General features: G+C 41.6%; 1 protein-coding gene across 1 annotated transcript in view; it reads left to right on the forward strand.

The window, feature by feature from the left end:
* Window positions 1-21569, forward strand: part of LAMA2 (laminin subunit alpha 2) — a 755002-nt gene that overhangs the window by 585149 nt on the left and 148284 nt on the right. The window contains exons 35-37 of the mRNA XM_015416769.1: window positions 3634-3745; window positions 7665-7827; window positions 14272-14482. Of these exons, the coding sequence (XP_015272255.1) occupies window positions 3634-3745; window positions 7665-7827; window positions 14272-14482 (486 nt within the window). The remainder of the gene's footprint in view (window positions 1-3633; window positions 3746-7664; window positions 7828-14271; window positions 14483-21569) is intronic.

The following is a 21569-nucleotide window of genomic DNA, read 5'->3' on the forward strand; positions in this document are numbered from 1 at the left end:
AAATACTTCCGGGAATTCTCTGCAGACTGAATTAAAGTCCTGAGGTTGCACCAAGTTTACACCTGTCACTGCAAATCCCAGGGGCCCAAACCACGCAAGTCCCAGCAGGCTCGTGAGTTTCCCTTCCGTGGTGTGTTGAAGTTGATGGACGGTCATGGTGTGAGCCCTCAAACATGGTGGCCATCTGGAGGCATGTCTGGAAGTCCATGCGCTTGGCCATCATGGTGGGCTTCAGCGCATAGTGCTTCGTGAGGACCTCGACGATCTCATCGTATATGTTCTCCATTAGTTTCTTCAGTGCTAGGAGGCCCTTGGCCAGGCAGATGGTGGCCACCCCACATGTGCTGAGGAGTAAGGCCCATTTCTTGCTTGCGTCGGTGACCTCGTGGTAGGCGAAGAAGGTGGTCAGTTGGTCTACCCACGATTCCCAGAACTTGGGGTGTTTGGGGTTGAAGACTTTGAGGTGTCCTGGAGGAACAGCCATGACTCTCGAGCGAAGCAGGGAGCGGTGTCCTGGGGAGCAATGCATGTTGCGGTGCTTCTCATGAGCGATGCGGGGCGCAGTGGCTTCCGATGGATTGGTGCTGTGCTGGAGGAAGAGTCAGGCTCGCTCATTGGGATCCCACCTTCGTCACCAGTATAAAGTACTGAGACAGATGCATGGAGGAGTGATTTCAGTTCATTCTTTATTGTATACAGGAGAACTTGAGATGAAGTAGCCGGGCCGGAGGCCGACTTATATCCCTGTAGTAAACCACACCCAACACACACACCCCCCGTGATAGGATATTTACAGTGCACCCAAGTCCCATAGGTCCCTTCTTGGATTCTAGCCATCCGATAGGCGCACCCTAGGATCCGTTCGGGCTATTGTCTCTGGAGCGAAGCTTGTGCTGTTTGCATGGCCACGTGCGGACCTGAGTGCATGCGCAGTTTCTCCAGTACACAACACCCCCCTCTTTTTCAACCCAACGATCCCGAACGAGTTTAAAGGCAGGAAATAAGAAACTGACCATCAGAGGCTTTTTTATGAGCGAAAGGTGCAAACTAATCCAAGGTGTTTTTCAATCGGAGAATCTTGAGTTTAAATCCATAAACTTTCTTCTTGTATAACAATGACAGAGGGAGAAGAATGGCGCCTGAGAAAACACCTTTCACAGGAAGCTCTCAACCATAGACTCTCAGTCAGCCACAGGGAGCGGATGCTGACTTCCCTAATATGCTGGCTCAGGCACTGCACCCTCTTCTGGAGCAGGTGGCTAATATCAACACAAAGTTGAAGGAAGTTCAAAAGCAATTGACAAGAATGGATAAAAGAGCAGAAAACACAGAAAAAGCTGTTAGAAAAGTGGAGACGAAAACAAAAGACATCAATCAAAGATTGAAAGAAGTAGAGAAAGAGAGAATTGTGGATAAAGGCCAACTCCTACAACTTCAAATGAAAAGATCAATGCATGTCTTATGTTTCCAAGGAATCCCTGAGCAGAAAGGGGCAAAATTAAAAGAACTTATGGCTGAAGCTTGCACCACTTATAGAACTTAAAAAAGACGAGCTGCAAAATGACATGGACCTGGCTTATCGAATATATTTGGATTTTATTAAGAAAAAGTAACTGTTCATTAAGTTTTCTAAAAGATCTACCAGAGACATTGTTTTGAAAGCCACATCAGGGAAAACCTTGAAAGTTAAAGATGAAGAGGTAAAAGTATTAAAAGACATCCCATTTGAGCTGCGGAAGTGAAGATGTCAATATAAAGAATTAACCACTTTCCTTCAAGACAACACAATTTCCTATAGATGGACTTTCCCAGAAGGATTGATATTCAGCTATAATGACAAGAAGATTAAGATTGATTCTGTTCTGAAAGCCAAAGACTTTGTGAAAAAAACAAAAAAATCTGAAGAAGAGGATAACCTGGAAGGAGAAGACAAAAGTGATGGTGATTCAGAAGATACCTTAAGTAGTTTAACCAGCACCTCTGAGATTTCTGATTCGGAAAAAGGTGCGGCTGCCCCCAAAACACCTAAAAGTAAACCGAAGTACAAGAAGAACAAAAAGTAGATATTAACTTGGAAGACTAATAGAACTTGATTAGACACCTGAAAAATAGAACTAATGGGTTAAACTGGCTTTTTTGTATTAAAAATGTGTATGGTGATATCACAATATTTGCCACTCTTTTTTTCCCTTCTAATACTGTAGGTTGCTACATGTAAACACAATCTATGTATTTTGATCCTTGTCTTAACTTCTTAGTTTTATTTAGTGTATCCCCCATCCCATTTCCCTTTAGGAAGTAGTATGTAAAACAATTAAAAATTATATATATAAAAAAGAAATATAGCAAGATTTTGTTTCCACATGGGAAGAAAACACAGATTAACTAGTGATCACATATACACTGCTGTAAACAATCACTTGGCAAATGGTCATCTGTATTTACCCACTGTTTTACGCCTCAGTGGGTTACAGTTGCTTATTTCTTTCTCATCCTTCTAAGGAGTCAATTATGTGGTCTGAAAGATTAAAAGAATAGTTCCTCAAATCATGTCAGACCAATTTTTTTTCTACCTGTGAATAACTGAAGAGACTTCAGCTCAGAAGCCGCATGATCCCATTTTGTTCATTCTGTTCCTTCTCTTTGTAAATTTCACAGCCATGCAGAACTTCTGCCTTTTTGTGTTCCTAAGCTACTGGAAGTTATCTGCATATGCAATGGAAAAAACAAAAGGCTATTACTGCTTCTTAAGTACTATCAGAATTGCACGAGGGTAAAAGTCTGCATCCTCACCATTTGCTTGATTGTACATATTGTGCTTCAGTGAAGAGGAGTGACTTACTGTGCCCTGAAAAAGATTGGGAGCAAGGCTTCTCTTCGCATCTCCATTCTGCTCTCTTTAGGGAAAAGTGAATGACTTGAACCAGGAAATCCTGGATTGATTTGAACACAAAATGTCACTGAATCGATTAGATTATACCATCTAGACACTGGGTTTATAATTTTTTTTTTTTTTTAAAAATCAAGGACATTCTAAATTCTAATAAACGCAAGCTCTCCCAGTTCGATTATTCACTTCTACCAATGGCACAGAAAGGAGGGACAGAGGGTTTATTACTGGATCTATGGGTTCAGGATGGGAGCCTTCATTACTGATATGTTGTCTATAGTATCAGTACTGTAAGAGACTCTACAGTATCTACGAACAGTATGATCCAGAGAAATGTGGTATACTCAAGCTACGTTGAAAAGAAAAAAGTTGCAATACATAGAAAAACACATCTCATGGTTTCAGTGGGACCTCAGTATTTTCGCTCTCGATTGTGCACCACGCGTTTTGAGAATGATTTCTGTGAACAAAATCAAAGAATAACCTTCTTTGCTTATCTCATAGTGTCCTGTTTCAGTACACCTTCCAAGAACCAAGAATAAAGCCTCTGATGCCTCTTTAATGGTAGAAGTAATAAAATGTAATTGTGTACTTGGGGAAAGTGTGTGTCACTTCCAGTATATCTGATCAATAACTCATTGATTGCCTTTTGCTTTAGGTAGGGTTTCCAAGTAGATTCAGACAGCTGGAGTGTCTCCTTGTCATGTTCATTAATTACACTTTTCTTTAATCTGTATCGCCAGGCGACCAAGGTGACAGCGGATGGAGAGCAAACCGGACAGGATGCCGAGAGGACTAATGAGAGAGCAAAGAGGCTTGGACAGTTCATCAAGGGCACCCTTCAGGCTGCAGAAGGTATTGGAGAATGAAAAAACATGTCAATAGCTTCTCAAGAAAAGTGGAGCACATTTTACGAAGAAGAACACAAAGCAGTAGCCAAGAGTTCACAAGCTGAAAGGAATCAGTTGATTAAAAAGATGGGCTTTAAATGAGTTCAGTAGGAGAAACCACAGCCAACTAACTGCAGACGTTCTGCAACCCATGGGGTGCAGTTTGCTACAACTGTTGGTGCATTTGCAATTACAAGCACCAAATAGCAAGAAATTAAATGTGTTCCTTCAGGGCCATTCAGGTTCTTGAAGACTAGCTGTTATGATTAAATAACTGATGGTGACCTTCTGTTTTGCTATTGTTTACTTTCACGGCAGTAAAAATTTCATTTTAGCGAAAACTCCATGTAGTGTTAGTATTCTGCCTGGTGAATCAAGAGTACATCTTTAATGTCTCAAAATAGGTTTAAAAGTACATTACTACTTTATGTTAATGAACATCTGCTATTTATCATTTGCAAATAATGGCTAGCCATACCTGAGACAGCTATTCTTGTACGGACAATTTGATTCTGTGAACTTCAAAGCGCAGTGGAGAGCTATAACTAGAGCCTGGGGGGTGGGGAAGAACAGAAACAATAACAAAAGGAATGAAGCAGTTGAAACTGAGGCTGTGGTCACATGGCAAGCTTCTTGCGATTTATTACCACGATAAATTTGATCCGAGAATATTTTTTTCAGGTTGGGATGATCACACATCCCTCCCCAAACCACTTGCATCGTGCAATGAGGCTCCAGGCACCGTCCAGATAGCTGCGAGAGGTTTTTTTTTAATTGCTTTGTGCATGCACACATGAACACAGCTGAATCGCTGCCCCCACATGGCCACACACACAAACAAAGCCATCAACGGCAGGAGTTGCAAAGAGGTGGTGGGGCAGAAGGAGGCGCCTCAGCCAGAATTGTGGAGCCAAGGCGAACAAGCTCTATGTCGCTTCTCCCAACCGACCTGGTCGTCTTTCTCCCCCTCCCCGCCTCCAATACAAACACTGGAGAAACAATGCCTCCTTCCCATCATTGTCTGCCTATCGGAGGCTCTATCACATTTGTTGTCTTTTCCACCAGCCTCCGCTTTTGAAGGGGAGGGGAGAAGCCCAGAAGGACGGGCGAAAACAGCCATTTGTGCAGCTGCAGCCTCAGAGGCGTGGTGCCGTCCATAGCAACAGTTCATATAACAGGCACACACACACAAATGCAGGCGGGCACTTCCTCTCAGTTCTCTCACTTCTCTCTCACTCCGTCCAGAAATTTACTGCAGCTGTGAAAGGACCAGCCATTTCCACCATCCACCCCCCCTTTACTTTGCTGGCAACCCAGGGTTTTAACTGCTCGGAGACCGGAGAGAAGGGAAAGCAGACTGTGAAGAGGGGACAGACGGGAAAGATCAGAGGCTGGTAGCACGGAGCCAACGAGTGGGGACATGCCTTGTAAACAACAGGCGAATCAGAAGGGGGGGATGTGCGCTTGAATGTTTAAACATAGAATTCAATCATTGCTCATGCGCTCAAAGGTGGAAGCTGGAAAAAAAAACACCTCATAATGCGAAGGACGGTCAGATGACCCTAATGGCAATCATTGCGAGAGATGCCTGTCCAGATCAGTGAAATCACAGATGCAAAGCACAAATACTGGGAAAGTACTTGATTTTCCCGGTGCAGGAAAACGCGCGAGAGAACCGGGAGCATTGCAGGAGTGAGCCCGCTTCAGCGTGGGAGATGGATCAGCCCGTCTGGTCAACGGTTTTAAAAGCGGGAGGAAACAGCAGTGAAACCCAATCAAAACGACTGTGTGACCACACCCCAAGTATATCCCAGAGTGGAAATATGCTACAGATTGTCAGCCTATGCCATGTTACAGGAACTGTTTATATTACCCTGGTAGCCTAGGATAATAGCATTTGTTTTTACCTATTTGAATCCAGTGTAAAGATCTACACTGTGTTCCATACTATTTCCAAGTGACAGCTGGGGTTTGTCCGTACGAAGCACCATTGCCAAATTTCCCAGCCGATTCCACTTCGATCAAGAATCTACCGTGCCTGCTCTTTATTCTATTAATTGCCCACTCTTTATTGTATTAATTGACTTTGCAATAACTTGTCCAGAAGGTCCTCATTCTTTAGTTCAAAGATTCAGTAGAACATTATACCAGTCCTACATTCCATTGTCAGGAGTTCGAAATGAGTCTCATCAGCATGTGAAATTGAAGTAATCTTATGTTCATGTGATGCGGCGGCAGGCAATGGCAGATCATCTTCTCTTGCTCTGGAACCTCATGGGATTGCCATAAATCAGCTGTGATGATGGCAGAAAAAAGTCTGTGTTCGTGTTTACATGCATGTTCTTTAGAAGCAAGGTACATCTACTTATCTACTTACTCAGAGATTTAACTTCTAGAGATATTAGGGAAGGCACAGAACCCTGAAAAAATGACAATTGTAGTAACTCTCTCTAGAAACAAATGACAGCACTAGCTATTGTTTTTTGTTTACTTGCATAGGAATCTTCTTAGAACTGGTATTTTTAAACTTTGGTGAATATTAATTTAGCCATTAATTAGATTAGTTCTAAAGCCCGGCAAGACATTTCCAAGATCAGAAATAATTATTAAGCATCACAGATACATTCGTTGTAACATCATTTTTTGGTCATTTCCCTAGCTGACACACCTTTGGTGGTACAGCTAACCTTAAATTTAGGCTGTCTGACATATTATTTATAACACAGTGTAGTAACCAAACCTGATTTTTGTTGATTTTATACTGTTGACTTTTTGCTCCACCCTAATCAATGTCCAAGCAAATTTATCAGTGTATCCAAAAATAATGGTATTACTCCTAACAGCTTTTCAAAGCAATTCAAAATATTACATTGAATATTTCTTTTTCAACATATATTTTGTTTCCTGTCCTGCTCTAATACCAGATCTGATGATCTTGTCATGCATACTGATTTTCTGTCTGTTAGCCTCTGCCTACAGTTTCTTTCCTCTACAGCCCTTAATGCACGGAGAGAAGTGGAATCACATATATGGTTCCAGCTCCCAACGTCAGTTGCACACTGTTAGCTCCCTTCAGTTATCCCCCTGAACACATGGAGGGCTAAAATAGGGCCCATGTGTGCACTCCTTCTCCCTCCTGCTTCTGTGCATTCAAGTCATGTGTCCAAGGGCTTGGGCCAATCATAGGCAGCACAGGGCATGTCATGGGTCGTACTGGAAATGAAACAAAATGAAAACTTGCATAAACTCAATTTGGCTGAATTTAAAATTAATTTTTAAAACATTTTAAACATTGCCAAACAATTTAAAAACAAAATAACTGTATAAAGTTTTTAATTCTAATGCTTGCACATCTTGGGTCACCCCCCATTCATTTCAGCTGCTGGAATTGCCCCAGTTTTGTTCCCTGTCCTTCTTGGTGTCTTGACACATATAAAATACAGTTGTTTGGTTGGGGGGAAACGAGAGAAAAGCCTTCCTCTCAGATGTATCCTGCGTTGCCTACCCTTGCCCTAAATACAGCAGGTTGGAACCAGAGGTTAAGTTCTGGTAATGGTGGAGCCTTCCTCTGATGCAAGAAACCTTCCACTGGCAGAACATTCCCATAGTGTTAATGCAAGACTATTTGCACCAAAGGAATGCTCTACCATTACCAGAACAGAATCTTTGGATCCCTCCAAGAGTATTTCCTCTCTCTCTTTTAGTGATTGTGCATGAGAATGGAATGCAATTAAAATAAACTGGAAAATATTTTTTCTCATTTCTAACTGATCATTGGATTGACAGCTGCTTGAATTTCTGCTATAAATTAAAATCCACTTGAAAAAAGAGATGATATTTAATGTGCTCAGTTTGTTGACATATACTTTATGCCCTTTCTGCAGCTGCAAATGAAACTGCTTTAAAAGTGAATGAGACACTTGGAACCCCTGACAAGCCCTTGGAGAAAAGTCTTCAGGAATTACAGCGGGATGTTGACAAAATGATGGCAGAGCTCAGAAGAAGAAAACTGCAAGTGCAAGAGGAAGCTGCCCAAGATGAATTAGAGTAAGTAGTATAAGTTGCATTAACACAGTGTTCTGTGGCCTAGTGATACATTATGTTGAAGTTTTGTGACTGGCTCTCCTGACATTTTCTTTAACATTCAAAAGGGGACTCCTTTGAACTGGAGCCATGGTGCTTGTTAACACTTTCTTCTTCCACCATGCACACAGTGTTTCCCCAATCAAAATCAGTTTGGCCTACCTCGGGGTGAGTTGGTTGTGATGCTTTTGGAAAATGGTGTAGAAGAAAAAAACCCCTCTCTCCCTCAGCTCTATAGCCATAATCCAAATCTGTTTCATACAAACACACTCACTTGATTTACAGTGTTAAAGAACCCCAAGAGATCCAATCATGATTGTAATCCTTTTATATTTAGTGAAATTCATAAGCAATTTTGGTTCATTCCGATTAACTGTGACTTCAGTAACAAAAGGATTCTATGAGCAAAGTTTGAGTCCAGTGGCACCTTTAAGATCAACAAAGTTTTATTCTGGGTATACGTTTTTATGTGCATGCACACTTCTTCAGATACATTGAAACAGAAGTCACCAACCATTACATATAGTGAGAGGATGGGGAGGGTGTTGCCAGGAAGCGCTAATTAGTGTCAAGATGGATAAGTAACTGAGCAATAAATGTAGCTAAGATTGGATTAAGGCAATTATTAAGACCTGTGAATAGCAGCAAATTAGCATACATCATAATAAAAAAGTTTATAAACAGATGTGAGAACTGAATGACTAGCATGTGAAGGAAGATAAGAAACCAATATCTCTGTTAAGCCCTGGGGGTTCCATTGTCCTGAGTATTGTAATAACTTGTAACTCAGCAATCTCCTGTTCTAGTCTGTTTCTGAAATTCCTTTCCAATAAAGCAGCTACTTTGAGGTCCCCCATTGAATGTCTTGGAAAGTCAAAGTGTTCTCCTACAGCTTTCTCAGCTTTGTGATTCTTGATGTCAGATTTGCATCCATTTATCCTTTGGCATGGGCTAGACCTGTTTGCCTTATGTAGAAAACCAAAGGGTATTATTGGCATTTAATGGAATATACAATGTTAGAAGATGAACAAGTGAATGAGCCTGAGATGGTGTAATTGATGTTAAGTCCAGTGATTGTGTCGTCTGGGTGTATGTGGCAGCACACTTGACATCTGGGTTTATTGCAAGCTCTGATACCAGTGTCCTTTGAAAAGCCATTCTGTGACAGACTGCACTTCCTAGTTTCTTAGTGCAACAATTTCAGAAATCTGGGAGGTGAAGTCTCCCTGAAGAGTTAATTCTTCACTGGAAGGGAAAGCTTGAGTGACAGGCTGCTCCCTCCCCCCCCCCCATTGGCCAACACCAGCTGACTGTGGAAGCACTTGCAGCTTGTTGCCAGGAGAGCTAATCAGAAGGAGCCTGTTGCAAAATGATGGGGGGGGGGAGAGATGGAGAGAGAACTTTGCTTGCAAACACCCCAGCCCTTCTCCAGCTGCAAAAGCAGTGTTTGCAGAGATTGCCCATATGCATTGCAGAGGAAAAGTAAAAACAAGCCCCAAGAACACGTTGCAACCAGCAGATAGGGTTGCCAGGTCCATCTTCGTCCCTGGCAGGGGACTTCAGGGGACATTCCTCAGAGCGGGTGGGTCATCCCCAGCATGATGATGTCACACTGGGGATGTCCCAGCTCCAATCCCTGTCTCTGTGGGGACAGTCCCGCCAGCTGCATGCACTTAAAGGGATCCCATTAAGTGCTTGCAGCCAAGGGCCCCACCTGCCCCCACCTGCCCGATCTCCAAAAGGCATTGCTGTTTAGAGATCTGGTGGGCAGGGCCCTATCCCGCTGACTGCGAGCACTTAAAGGGGTCCCTTTAAGTGCCTGCAGCCAGAGGGCCTGCCCGATCTTCGAGACGCATTGCCACTCAGAGATTGGGTATGCAGGGCCCTGTCCTGCCAGCTGCGAGCACTTAAAGGGGCCCTTTTAAGTGCCCACAGCCAGAGGGCCCTGCCCACCTGATGCTCAGAGATCGGGCACACACTTCCTCAAGAGAGGAAGGAGAGGGGTGGCTGTGGGCATTTGGGCTTGGGTGGTAGGGCTTCCCCTGCCAGCCAGTTGGCCAGGCAGTGGGTAGACCGCCCAAAAAAGCAGGTAACCCCTGCCAAACCGGGTGGTCTGGCAACCCTACCAGCAGACCACATGTCTCTAAACTTCAGCCTCCAAAACAGCCACCTCCTTCTGAATCTCACTCTGAGAAGGAGGGGAGGGAGGAGACTCAGCCAGTGGAGGGAACAGAAGCTTGGCTTTCTGTCTCATTCCCACAGCGAGAGAGATCAATCATACTGTAAGTCAAGTTATTTCCAATAAATCTGAGTGCAATAGCTATCTAAAATATCTTCTGTTGGGTAGCCGTGTTGGTCTGAAGCAGTAGAACAACATTTGAGTCCGGTGGCACCTTTAAAACCGGCAGAGTTTTATTCAAGGTATAAGTTTTTGTGTGCATGCTAACTTCTTCAGTTATCTGAAGAAGTGTGCATGCACATGAAAGCTTATACCTTAAATAAAATGTTGTTGGTCTTAAAGGTGCCACTGGACTCAGACTTTGTTAAAATACTCCCTGTTCATTCAGAAACATCTTCCATTTCAAGTGTCTTCTGCCTTTTATACCTATATTGTTTGAAATAACCAGATAGATTTCTAGTGGTTTATAAGATATACTTGTACGTTTACAAATTATTTTTCTGTTTTTGAAGAATAAAGAAGTTAGTAACGCTTAGGAAAGACTCAACTTGAGATGATCGACTCAATAAAGAGAGCGATGGTACTCAGTGTGCAAAACATGAGCAAGAATGTTAGCAACAAGACATTTTGGAGGTCATTAATTCATAGAGTCGACATAATTGGAAACAGCTTGATGGCACTTAACACACACACACAGTTCTTAGGACTGTATAAATGTGCCACTTTTCATTACCTTTAGTTTTTGGTTCTGAATCTTTTTGTCCTATTTATTTGCTACTTCTGTTTTTGTTTTGCTTTTAATGCCACTATGGCATTTTACAGCATTTTTGTGTTACACACTATTCTATACCATTTTTAGATACAGAAATCAGGCATCCATTGTAATGTAAATGTTACTATACGTTTTTGGTTAAGAGAAAGACAACCACAGCTTGATACTGTGCTCTACAACTCCAGCTTTCAAATTGGAACAAAAAAATAGTTATGGATTTGGGCAACATCCCTAATACTGTTTAACTTATTTCAAGTAAGAAAAAAATACATGAAGTGAAAGTGAGCAGAATAAATTAGCAGGGATGATTGGCCAGGGGTGGTGGTGGTGTTTGAATTAAAGGAAATGTTGATTACTGAAGAATTGCCCTGATATTCAGAAATGTTTTCCTTTAAAAACTAAGCAAGAAATTCTGAGTTATTACAGTTCTCCATGGATTATTTCCAAGGGTCACTTCATATAGGAGCATTTCATTTAGCTCTCTGTATATCTATACCTAAATAAATAAATGAGAAGATGGTTGAGAATGTGAAAATGAACAGAAGCTAGGCTAAAAATCCAGCATTGTAAATCACTCACTTGTTATTTTTTTCAATTCAGACTTTATAACTGTAAAATATTACAGCTAACAAAATGCCTGTGCTAATAAATTCCTATCTAGAGATTACTGTATAGGGGTTTTGCGCTCTTATTTTGTAGGCCTGCACATGGAAGAGCATAGACCTAATGTAGAAGTCTGTATTTCAAAGACTATATTACTGTCATTAGTCATCCTGGTATCACAAAAACACTCCTACAGATAATAAGATAAGCAGAGTAATGAAGCCTTCTGATACATGAGGAATAATAGATAGGGATAAACATAGAAAAATAGGGAAATATTTTCTCTTTAGAGTGCAATTTGGAATACCCTCCAGCACAAGAACCTGGTCTTGTTTGGGTGAAAAAACTGAATAGCCTGGCTTAGCCTGGTCTTGTCAGACCATGAACGTTAAGTAGAATTGGCCACATCAGAACGTGGATAGGAGACCACCAATGAAGACTGGGGTTGCAATGCAGAGGAAAACAATAGCAGACCACCTCTGCTCCTCTCTTGCCTGGAATGCTCCCATGGATAGGGTCACCATGAGTTAGTTCCAGTTCAACAGCATGTTCTTCTTATGCTTTGAAAGAACTGTGCATTACCATACTAAAACTGAGCCGGAAAAAAGTTCATATATGATTAGTGGACTTCTTAAAATGTTGCTTCTATGTGCCAAATAATTCCTATTCTCAAGAGAATATCCTTATTGTTCCATACTTAATTGTTGAAGAGATCTTGAAGATTCCCCCCCCCAATAAAACTGGATTTTTATTTTATTTTTTTGCTAGTTGTGATTTGATTTGTACTGTCAGATGCAAACAATGTCTAACCAGGCCTTACCTCCTTTGAAAGGCTGCCTTTAAAGAGCCAAAAGGATAGAAATGAGTGATGTTCATCAGTAGCAACAGCAACAAAAAAGTGGTTCAAGCACTTTGCACATGATGTGAACTAAACGTTTGAGAGAGTAGCACCACCTGTATGCTTCTCCAGTCCTTATATTCTCCTGCGGTGATTCCCATATGATGCCTTGTTGAGGGAAATAGAGTAGTTACTGAGCCAGTACTTACCCATCCCATGTAGAATTTGAACTCTATAGCCCATTCTGCATCTAGCATTCACTCCACTGTTTTACGGAACCCATGTTGGAACAGAAATTCCCTTCTATATTCCATGCCACTTTGACTTCCTTTAATTGTCGGATTTTATTGTAGCCTCCACAATATATGCCAGTTTCACTTCCTTTGATCTGTTGGTTTTATGGTACTGTCTGCATAGATTTATGGCCATTTTATGGCTGTTCAGGGGTGACTCTGCAATCAGTATGTCATTGGCCAAGGGAATTTGATTGTGGTTTTGAGCTGCATCTTTTCCCATTACAGTGTGGGCTTGGTAAAACAATGGAGTGAATGCTAGATGCAGAATGGGCCCATGTGCTACTCCATGGGGCTCTGAACATGCAATATGAAAGGGGTCATAAATGTGTGACCAACAATAGGAATGGCTTGAGTTAATGAGTGCTCCTGTTTCCTCCAGTTGTATGTAATGTTACACTTTCATGACATCACACCAGCATCACAGTGATGTTCTTGCCAGCATATTTCCAAGGAGTAGACCTTTTTTGACACCATGAAAATTTACCCTATGTGGAAACATTGCCAGCAATTGTTGAGGTGCATGTTGTGGATTTTAAAATTATAGAAGTGCACATCCATAGAAAACCAGTCCAAAGCAGTGTATTCTTTGTGACAGAAGTATGCAGCAATATGCAAGAGGGGACCACATAACTCACTGTTATAGTATTTGAGTCACAGAGGTTCACACTTTCAGTAAAAAAAACACCCCCAAAACAAAAGGTTCCTAATTTGGAGAGCCAGAGCAGAATAGGAGAGAGGCCACTTCTGAACAGGGTTGTGCATTCAGATCTACCCAAGCCCAAAATACACCCGAAAAATACCTTATTGGTATTTCTGGTATATTTTGGCTTCCCAATTATATCTGGGTTTTCTAGGGAAAACTTGGGGGGGGGGGAAATCTTGAGCAAATCCTGGATATATGTAGGGATTTGGGGTAGATCTGAAAACAGCAGAGAGGCAGGAGCAAATTGCTCTTACCTCTCCGCTGTTTGTCAGCCAGGGTGGCGGGGAGAAGCCATCACAAGATCAGCTGGATCTGTGGAGAGTTGAGAGCTCCATGCTGGTGCAGCTCGGTGCTGCCTTCTCCGGCAGCGAGAGAGGGCAGCTTACCCAGGATTGGCTATGCCCATGGGAAGATGATATCTTCCTGCAGGTGCAGCTCTGCCACCCGGTTTAAACTGGGCAGCAGGAGAGAACAGACCAGCCAGGATCGGCTGTGCCTGGGGAAGCTGATCACTCCCTGCCAGCGCAGTTCTGTGCTGCCTTCTCCTGCAAGTCAGTTTAAACTGGGCTGCAAGAGAAGCCAAGCCAGCCCCGGGATCGGGCTGGTATTTTTTTACTAGTATTTTTCTTCTCAGGCCTATTGGACCTGAAAAAAATTGGGATTTCTGAAAAATCTCGGATCAAAATACCATACTGGTATTTGGATCTGGGATTTTTCAGGAATCCCATTTTTTCCACCAGATCTAATAGACCTGAACTGAAACAAAAACAGTAAAAAAAAATTGCACACCCCTACTTCTGAAGGCTTGGCATTTGAGGATCTTAATGGAGCATCTTCAGAACAAATCATCTTGAGCAGGGAGCAATCAAACTGTTAATGGGACAGATCTTTTAGAATTTGATATTTTGTGAAGTATTCTAAGAAGTTATGACATAAATTAAGTCAATTTTAAACTGATATTACGTACACCTTGAGTAAAGAATGTGCAGTATATTAATAGTTTTGATTCTGTTACAGAGAAGCAGAAGCCCTCTTGAAGAGAGTGAGTAAATTGTTTGGAGAGCCTAGGAAGAAAACAGAAGAACTCAAGAATGAAGTCAGAGACAAGCTGGCAGACTACCAAGACAAAGCTGAAGATGCTCTGGACCTGCTGAGGGAAGCAACCAATAAAATTAGAGAAGCAGACAGATTGTCTGCAATCAACCAAAGAAATATGACAGCAGTAGATGTAAGTGAATGATCAACAGATTGTCAGTTTATCTTCCTATGTACCTGAAAGGAAGACTGTTTCCCCCCACACACACACCATACGTACATTCAAGAAAAAGAAGGGGCTGTGCTAAATGCCCATACAAGTAATTGTTATGGGCACCTTCCTGTATAACCCTCCTCTTTTTTAGGGGAATTCATTGTCATCTTTTTTTTGGATAAATATGGATCATAGTATTAGAATGAGTATACAATTAACCATGGCTAAAATATAGTTTTATTCTTCTTTGTTGTCTCTGTGCATCAGATGCATTAGGGAACATTCAAACCTGCACAGAGTGTCACATGGAACTTTCTAGAGCTAAGCTTAATTTTTTTCCCTGGAATTGACTATACGGTCCAGGGCTATTTTTGGGCAGGAACGCACAGGAATGGAGTTCCGGCTGGCTCCCAAGTTGGCCACACCCAGCAGGAACTTATTAGCATAATAGGGCACACCCAAAAGCAGAAACTCATTAGGACTGGCTACATTAGAGGTGTGTGGCCTAACATGCAAAGGAGTTCCTGCAACAAAAAAAGCCCTGGGTTTTGACAACAAACAAGGTAAACAGAACAAGAAGCAAAAGGTAGGTGTGGCTGGATGACCACACTTCTGGTAACATGGGAATGCAGCCTAATATGCTAATGAGTTTTTACTGCTGGGTGTGGCCTATTATGCTAATGAGTTCCTGCTGGACTTTTTCTACAAAAAAAGCCCTGACTAAACCAATTTTAAGGTCACAGAGTACTCATTCCCAAAACAGGTGGAAACATACCTTTCTACTCAATTCTTCATTGACAGCAGCAGCATTATGAAGGATCTTCTCAATCAGCGTGTAATCTACACTCTTGGATCTTTTCTTTCTGATCACTGCCTGTTTTAATTTTTTTTCCCTTTCACTCTTCCCTTTTGCCTTGGTTTCATATCAGTTGTCTTCACTATTTTGGCCCAGAACTCAGTCTGTTCTTAGATTTGTTCTGTCTACGGCCCTCAAGACTATTTCAACATTGACTGAAATGTGATGCTAATACTATTATCCAGGACAGACAGACATTCTCTGTTGTCTTTTTTGACTGAGAGAGGCCCAAAGAATAGATTCTTTTTATCACTGTCAGAGGTTCACAAACCTGGCTAAGTGGAATCACTCTTCTCAGGTGTAAGGCTCTATGTGGGCATAATATCTCCCCATGGATATAATGATCCTTCATTTGTCGCATCTTTGGATTTGATGGCTTCAGTGTTGAGGGCTTGACATCCATCCTCTTGGTCCCATCCTTTGTACAGTGTTGAAGAAAAGGAAAAAGAAGCATTTGGAATGACTGGACAAGTATGTCACTGACAAAGATGTGCCTTGTCCATCCCCATGGATTGTCCCACCATTGGACCCAACAACTGCAGACCTGAGATCAAAGACCGTACACAGACATAATTTCCAAGTCATTTCTGGTATCAGATGATCCTCCACTCCAGATCTTGGAGGCACGTTTTGTGGATTCCTTTTTGGAATGTTAACTATAGGATTCATCACAAGAAGTATGTCTCCTCCAAGGATGTCTTGCCCTTGTTGGTAATGATCTTGGAATCATTTGCCTGAATCTCACTATGTTTCTTAGGATTCTTTCTCTATTAGAATTTGGAGTCTTCACTATGGCCACAGAGATGCTTATTGTGACTCTAGCAATACTCACTAAAATGCAATCTGTGCCTCCTCTCTAGTCACTGCTCTCATTTTCTCCATCATTCATATTCACCCTATTGCTGCTATGATCAGAGATCAGCAGATTGGGAAGATGCTCTCTCCACTTAGATCAGTACCATAGTGAGAACCTCCTTTGAGACCAACTACTAGACTACTCACCTCTTTACATGGCTCTTTTCATGACTTGCTGGCCCATGCAGATTTGTGTTGGTCCACCCATTCTCAATCTCACCTTCAGACCTCTATACCTCAGACTCCAAGTGGGTCAGTCCAAGCCTTCTGTACTGATTTTGGAATCACAGTGAGTGATTCCAAATCCAGTTTGCTAGTGATACACACCCCGACAGCTGGTGTCAAACACAAATATGAAGCGCTGTCAGATATGTCACAGTCAGAAGCATCATTTTCTTCCTTGTCCAAAGAACAGTGAGAAGGGACCAGTGAAGGACCTGAAGCCTGGGCATGGGAAGCCCCATAGACAGACTTAACCCACTCAGAGGGATTCCCTTTATGCAGCTTGTACACATGATCACTGTGGCCACAGATGCATCTGCATGGAGATGGGCTGCTTTTTACTGAAACCAAGCCAGACTTGATCAAATCAGAAATCTCAGGTTCATGTCTGTGCATTGGAACTTTGGGTTGTATTCAAAGCTTTGTGAGCTGTCCTACTTATACATGGCAAGTCCGCTTCCTTCAGTTACTAACAACAGATTTAACATGTAGTGCGTAAACATGCAGGAGGCTATGGGCTTCACATTTCTTTGTACCATAGCATGTCAAGTATGGGAGACATCAGATATCTTTTACAGCCACACATTTTTGCAGAAATGGCAGCATCAGCGTGGGCAATAGAAAAGAGCAGGAGTCCAGTAGCATCTTTTTAAAAAAAAATAATTTATTTTTATTCTTTTGCTTAAAAATACACTTAAACACGAAGGAGGAAATGAAGGTTCAAGCATTACATGCATTATACTGTATATCACACAAAGATGCGTAGACAAATGCCCACGATAAAAGTGTATCAACTGTAAACCAGTACTGGGCCTTAGCCTAACTCAAGATGGTCTGATATAGCTACTTTAAACTCAATTAAAATGGAGGCTGCTTTCCCCATTTCCACCCTTGAGCATTGTTACCTATCAAACATCATGTACGGGCTTACATCTCTTCTTCAAAAACCGCTGACATCATGAACATTATAAGAACACCCACCTATGATATATGTGGTTTGAGGGTAGTACCTCGTGACTCATCATATAGTCCACTACCAGTGACCAAAACCTTCCAAATTTCATATGCGACGTGGTGTTAGAGGCCTGAACCCCCTGATTTAAATTGTTGATTTTTGCCATGACAAACTGTTCCCACAGCTTGTCGTGCCACAAAGACAGTGTAGGAGGATCCGGAGACTTCCATAGCGCGGCTATTGTCAGTTTGGCTACTGTTAGCAGTAACGATGTGAGATGTCTCTTGTCTTCCTTTGTAGAGTCGTCCCATTTATTCAATAGAATCACTTCCGGCCTGAGGGGGATTCCATGACTGGTCATTTCCCTTATGCGTAGAGCTATCTTCTTCCAGAACTGGTTGATTACTGGACAACTCCACCAGCAATGAATATAGGAGCCCACCTGCCCACATCCCTTCCAACACCTGGCGTTATTGGTTTTGTTGATCTTGCTTAATTGCATTGGGGTCATGTACCACCGTGTGACCAATTTAAAGTGCTGTAACCGGAGGTTGAAAACTGCGGATTGATTCATTGGAGAGGCCCATATCAACTCCCAGTCCTTGTCTTCCCAGTGCTGACTAAGATCCTCTTCCCAGCGGTGTTTGTAAATTGCTCTTGCCTGATTTCCTGCTGTCACTATCGCCTTACAGATTTTAGATAGGATCCCTTTTGATGTAACTGGGTACAATTTAATAATCCAGTAGCATCTTAAGGACTAACAAAATTTGTGACAGGGTATGAGCTTTCGTGAGTCACTGCTCACTTCTTCAGAGTGGGCAAGCTGAACATAAAGGGCAGATCAGACCACCAGTGATCCATTCCTCCCCCCCATTTCAATTTGGTGGGGCATACCACAATTCGATGCTTTCGCTTCAATTATGTATGCTAAATACAATATGTACTGTACTAGGAAAGTGTCAGTTATTTTTCCAGGTGAGATGGACCAGTCTTTTGATGTACACTCTGCATGTTCTTAAAACAATCAACTGTGAAACTGCGTATTAACAGGGCCATTTTGTCCACAACAGCCATGATCTACAAGGCATCTTTACCTGTCCAAAGGGACCTTGCAATATCTATCATAGCACAGAGATCCGCTTTCTTGGGACATGGGAACTGTGCTTCATCCTGATATTTATAAAGTCCACTTGACAGCATGATCTCTTCTTCCTTAAAACAAATCTTACTGAATGTTAAAGAAATCACTACAAGATGCTCCTATGACTCAAAATTGTGTTTCACCCTTTTTACCGATTCCAGGGATTGGAAACTGCCCAGTGCCCTCTGTCTTGGAATATTTTCTACATTTCCACTTGCAGAGTCTCAGTATTTTCTCATTTGTCGTTCATGTGACAGCAGTTTCAGCAAACAGATCGCCTACAGAAGGCCATTCTGGTTTTTTGCAGCATTTAAATGGTTTTTAAAGGTACAACTTAATATTTTCTGCCATTACTTTCATGTTTCAGCTCAGAACCTCCAGTTGGTTGTGTCATCACAAATCTCTAGCAACATGTAATATCAGGCTTCTCTCATTGAAGGTTGCCTTCCTTGCCCCTATAACTTCTGCCCAGAGGACTAGTTAACTGTGTACTCACAGGACTGACTAGCTGCATCTTGTTTTTCATAGGGACAAACTTATTCTTCATCACAATGGTATCTTTGTGTTCAAGATCGTATCTACTTTTCACTTTTCTCTGGACATTGTTTTACCCATTTTTCCCTAACCCATCCTCAGAAGACCTCTTGCCTTGTTTGGGGACAGGAAGAATTTTTTTTATAAATAGTGTAAATTATCTGTCCATTACAGTGGTTTACAAAAAGCATGGTAAGTAAATTCTTAATGTTTCAGCAAATGGATATTCTCATTGTTTAAATTGTGTTATAAAGTGTGACATGTCAGTATGCCATCTATGATTAAAGCCCACTTTATAAAGATCATAACCACTTCTACAGCTTTTTTCACTGGTGTACCTACTTTGGACCTTTGCAAAGCTGCCACATGGTTGCAACCATCCACATCTTTAAAACATTGCTTTCTCAACACCAGAGCAAGAGGAGAGACATCTTTTCATCAAATGGTGCTCAGTGCGTTTTTTTTCCTGATTTCACCTCTTCCTGCCTTGAAGTAGGCCAGCTTGTGATTCTGCCCATGTCTGTGATGCACAAAAACTGTGAAGGTGAACATCAGGTTGCTTATTTGTAACTGGTGTTCTTCAACTGTTCATCTGTGTAGTCACACAAAATGCCTTCAGTGCAACAGGTATCTTTTCTCTGGCTATGGTAGGTTTGGAAGAACTGACTGAGCAGGAGTGCATGTCTCTGTCCACTTGGGCCATTAGTACATCACCTCAGTATCAGAAAAAAAATTAAGCTTAGCAATACTTGGAAATGGGTATTCTCACTATGTGACCTCTCAAAGTATTCTCGAGTATTCTCACTATGTGACTGCTCAGAGAACACTACTTACAGGTAAGCTGCCTCTTCCTATCCTTCTCTGACAATAACATTTTTTTTCTCCCAAATTGCAAAGATAATTTAGTGCTATCCTGACAAATTAATTGATATGCTGTTTTAATCCTTGGTTGGGGAATAATTAAATCTGTAAAACACTTATAAATGTCAGAAAAGAAATGGAAAGATGAATACATTTTACTGTATTTTTAAAATCCCCCTAAGGGGAGGTTTTTTATTGTTTTTTTCACAAAACTACAAACTATAACTGAAAATATGGGAAGGGAAACTACATCTAAGGAGAAAGAAAAGAAACCCACTAATAACTAAAACCCCAAGAGTGGGAGATCAATACATCAGCTTATCTCAATGTTAATCTAAACTGCTAGTAATACATTGAACATAGTCGGTTATGCTAAGTTATTTATCTTTTAACCATCCATTTATCTGTTAAATGAAACCCTCAGAGCATCCCAAAGTTATTTCTAAATTTTCAGGCACAAATCAGAGTCCTTCAGCCTTTATTTTCTCATATCTTTTCTTATCCTCAATTTATATGGACTTTTGGGGGCTGCCGCCCCCTTTTCAGAGAGAGAATCCTCGTCAGAAGACACCAAGCCTAACTCGCCATCCGATTTGCTTTCTTCTTCTTCCTTCTTGTCCTCCACTGGGTCCCCCAGCTGTGTTCTCAGAAACTCACGTGCTTTAGGAACAGAGTCAATATTTTCTTTTTTATCGTGAAGCTTGAAAATGATGCCTTCTGGAATTATCCATCTATAACTGATGCCATTTGTTTGTAAAAATGGATTTTTATATTTCTTTCTCTTCTGTCTTATTTCAAATGAATGTCTTTTAAAATCCTGATATTATTGTCCCCGATTTTCAAGGGTGTTCCCGTAGTTGCTTTCAAAATAGAATCTCTCACATGTCTCTTTGAGAATCTGACTACTATTTCCCCAGGCAGATTATTTTTCTTGATGTAGAAGGAATAGGACCTGTAGACCACATCCATCTCGCTGTCAAGATATTCCGCTGTCAAATCTGTCATTGTGGCTATTGCATCACTCAACAGTTGCTTCAGATTCTCTCCTTTAGATTCTGGGACCCACTGGAACCATAGGACCAAATTTGCTTTCTCCATTTGCAGCTGTAAAAGTTGTGACTCTTCCATAGCTCGTTTCTTTTCCAGCTTTTGTACCTTTTTCTTAACTTTTTTAGTATTTGCGTCCATTTCCTTCACCTTCTCTGCCATTTGCTCCATTGCATTTAAAGATTTAGTCAGTTGTAGCTGCTGTGAAGCCAAACTCTGACCAATTGTTGACAATTGTTGCTTGATATTAGTCATCTCATCCAGCAGAGGGTGCAAGGAATCTGCCAACATTTTAGAAAGCTCAGTGGTCTCTTCCGTTCGAGGACTGCCCACTAGTTTCACTTTCAACAGTTTGTCTTTTTCTGGTTTCTTCCCTGCCATCTTTTTGGATTATTTACTTTTCTAAAAGTTGCTAAAGTCTCTGATATTCGCCCATATGCTTATCTGAGCTCTGGTAAGTCTCTTAAAACAGATTTAGGCGCTTATTTTTCTACTCCCCCCTCTTTATTTCTGGGTTTTTGTTTATGCGTTTGGGAGGGCCCCCTCCCCCGCTCGCTTTTTGTCGCTCATTAGGGGGGGGGAGCTTTTTTTTAAA

The sequence above is a fragment of the Gekko japonicus genome, unplaced genomic scaffold (genome assembly GCF_001447785.1).
Source record: "Gekko japonicus isolate JY-2015 unplaced genomic scaffold, Gekko_japonicus_V1.1 scaffold92, whole genome shotgun sequence".
Classification (NCBI taxonomy): domain Eukaryota; kingdom Metazoa; phylum Chordata; class Lepidosauria; order Squamata; family Gekkonidae; genus Gekko; species Gekko japonicus.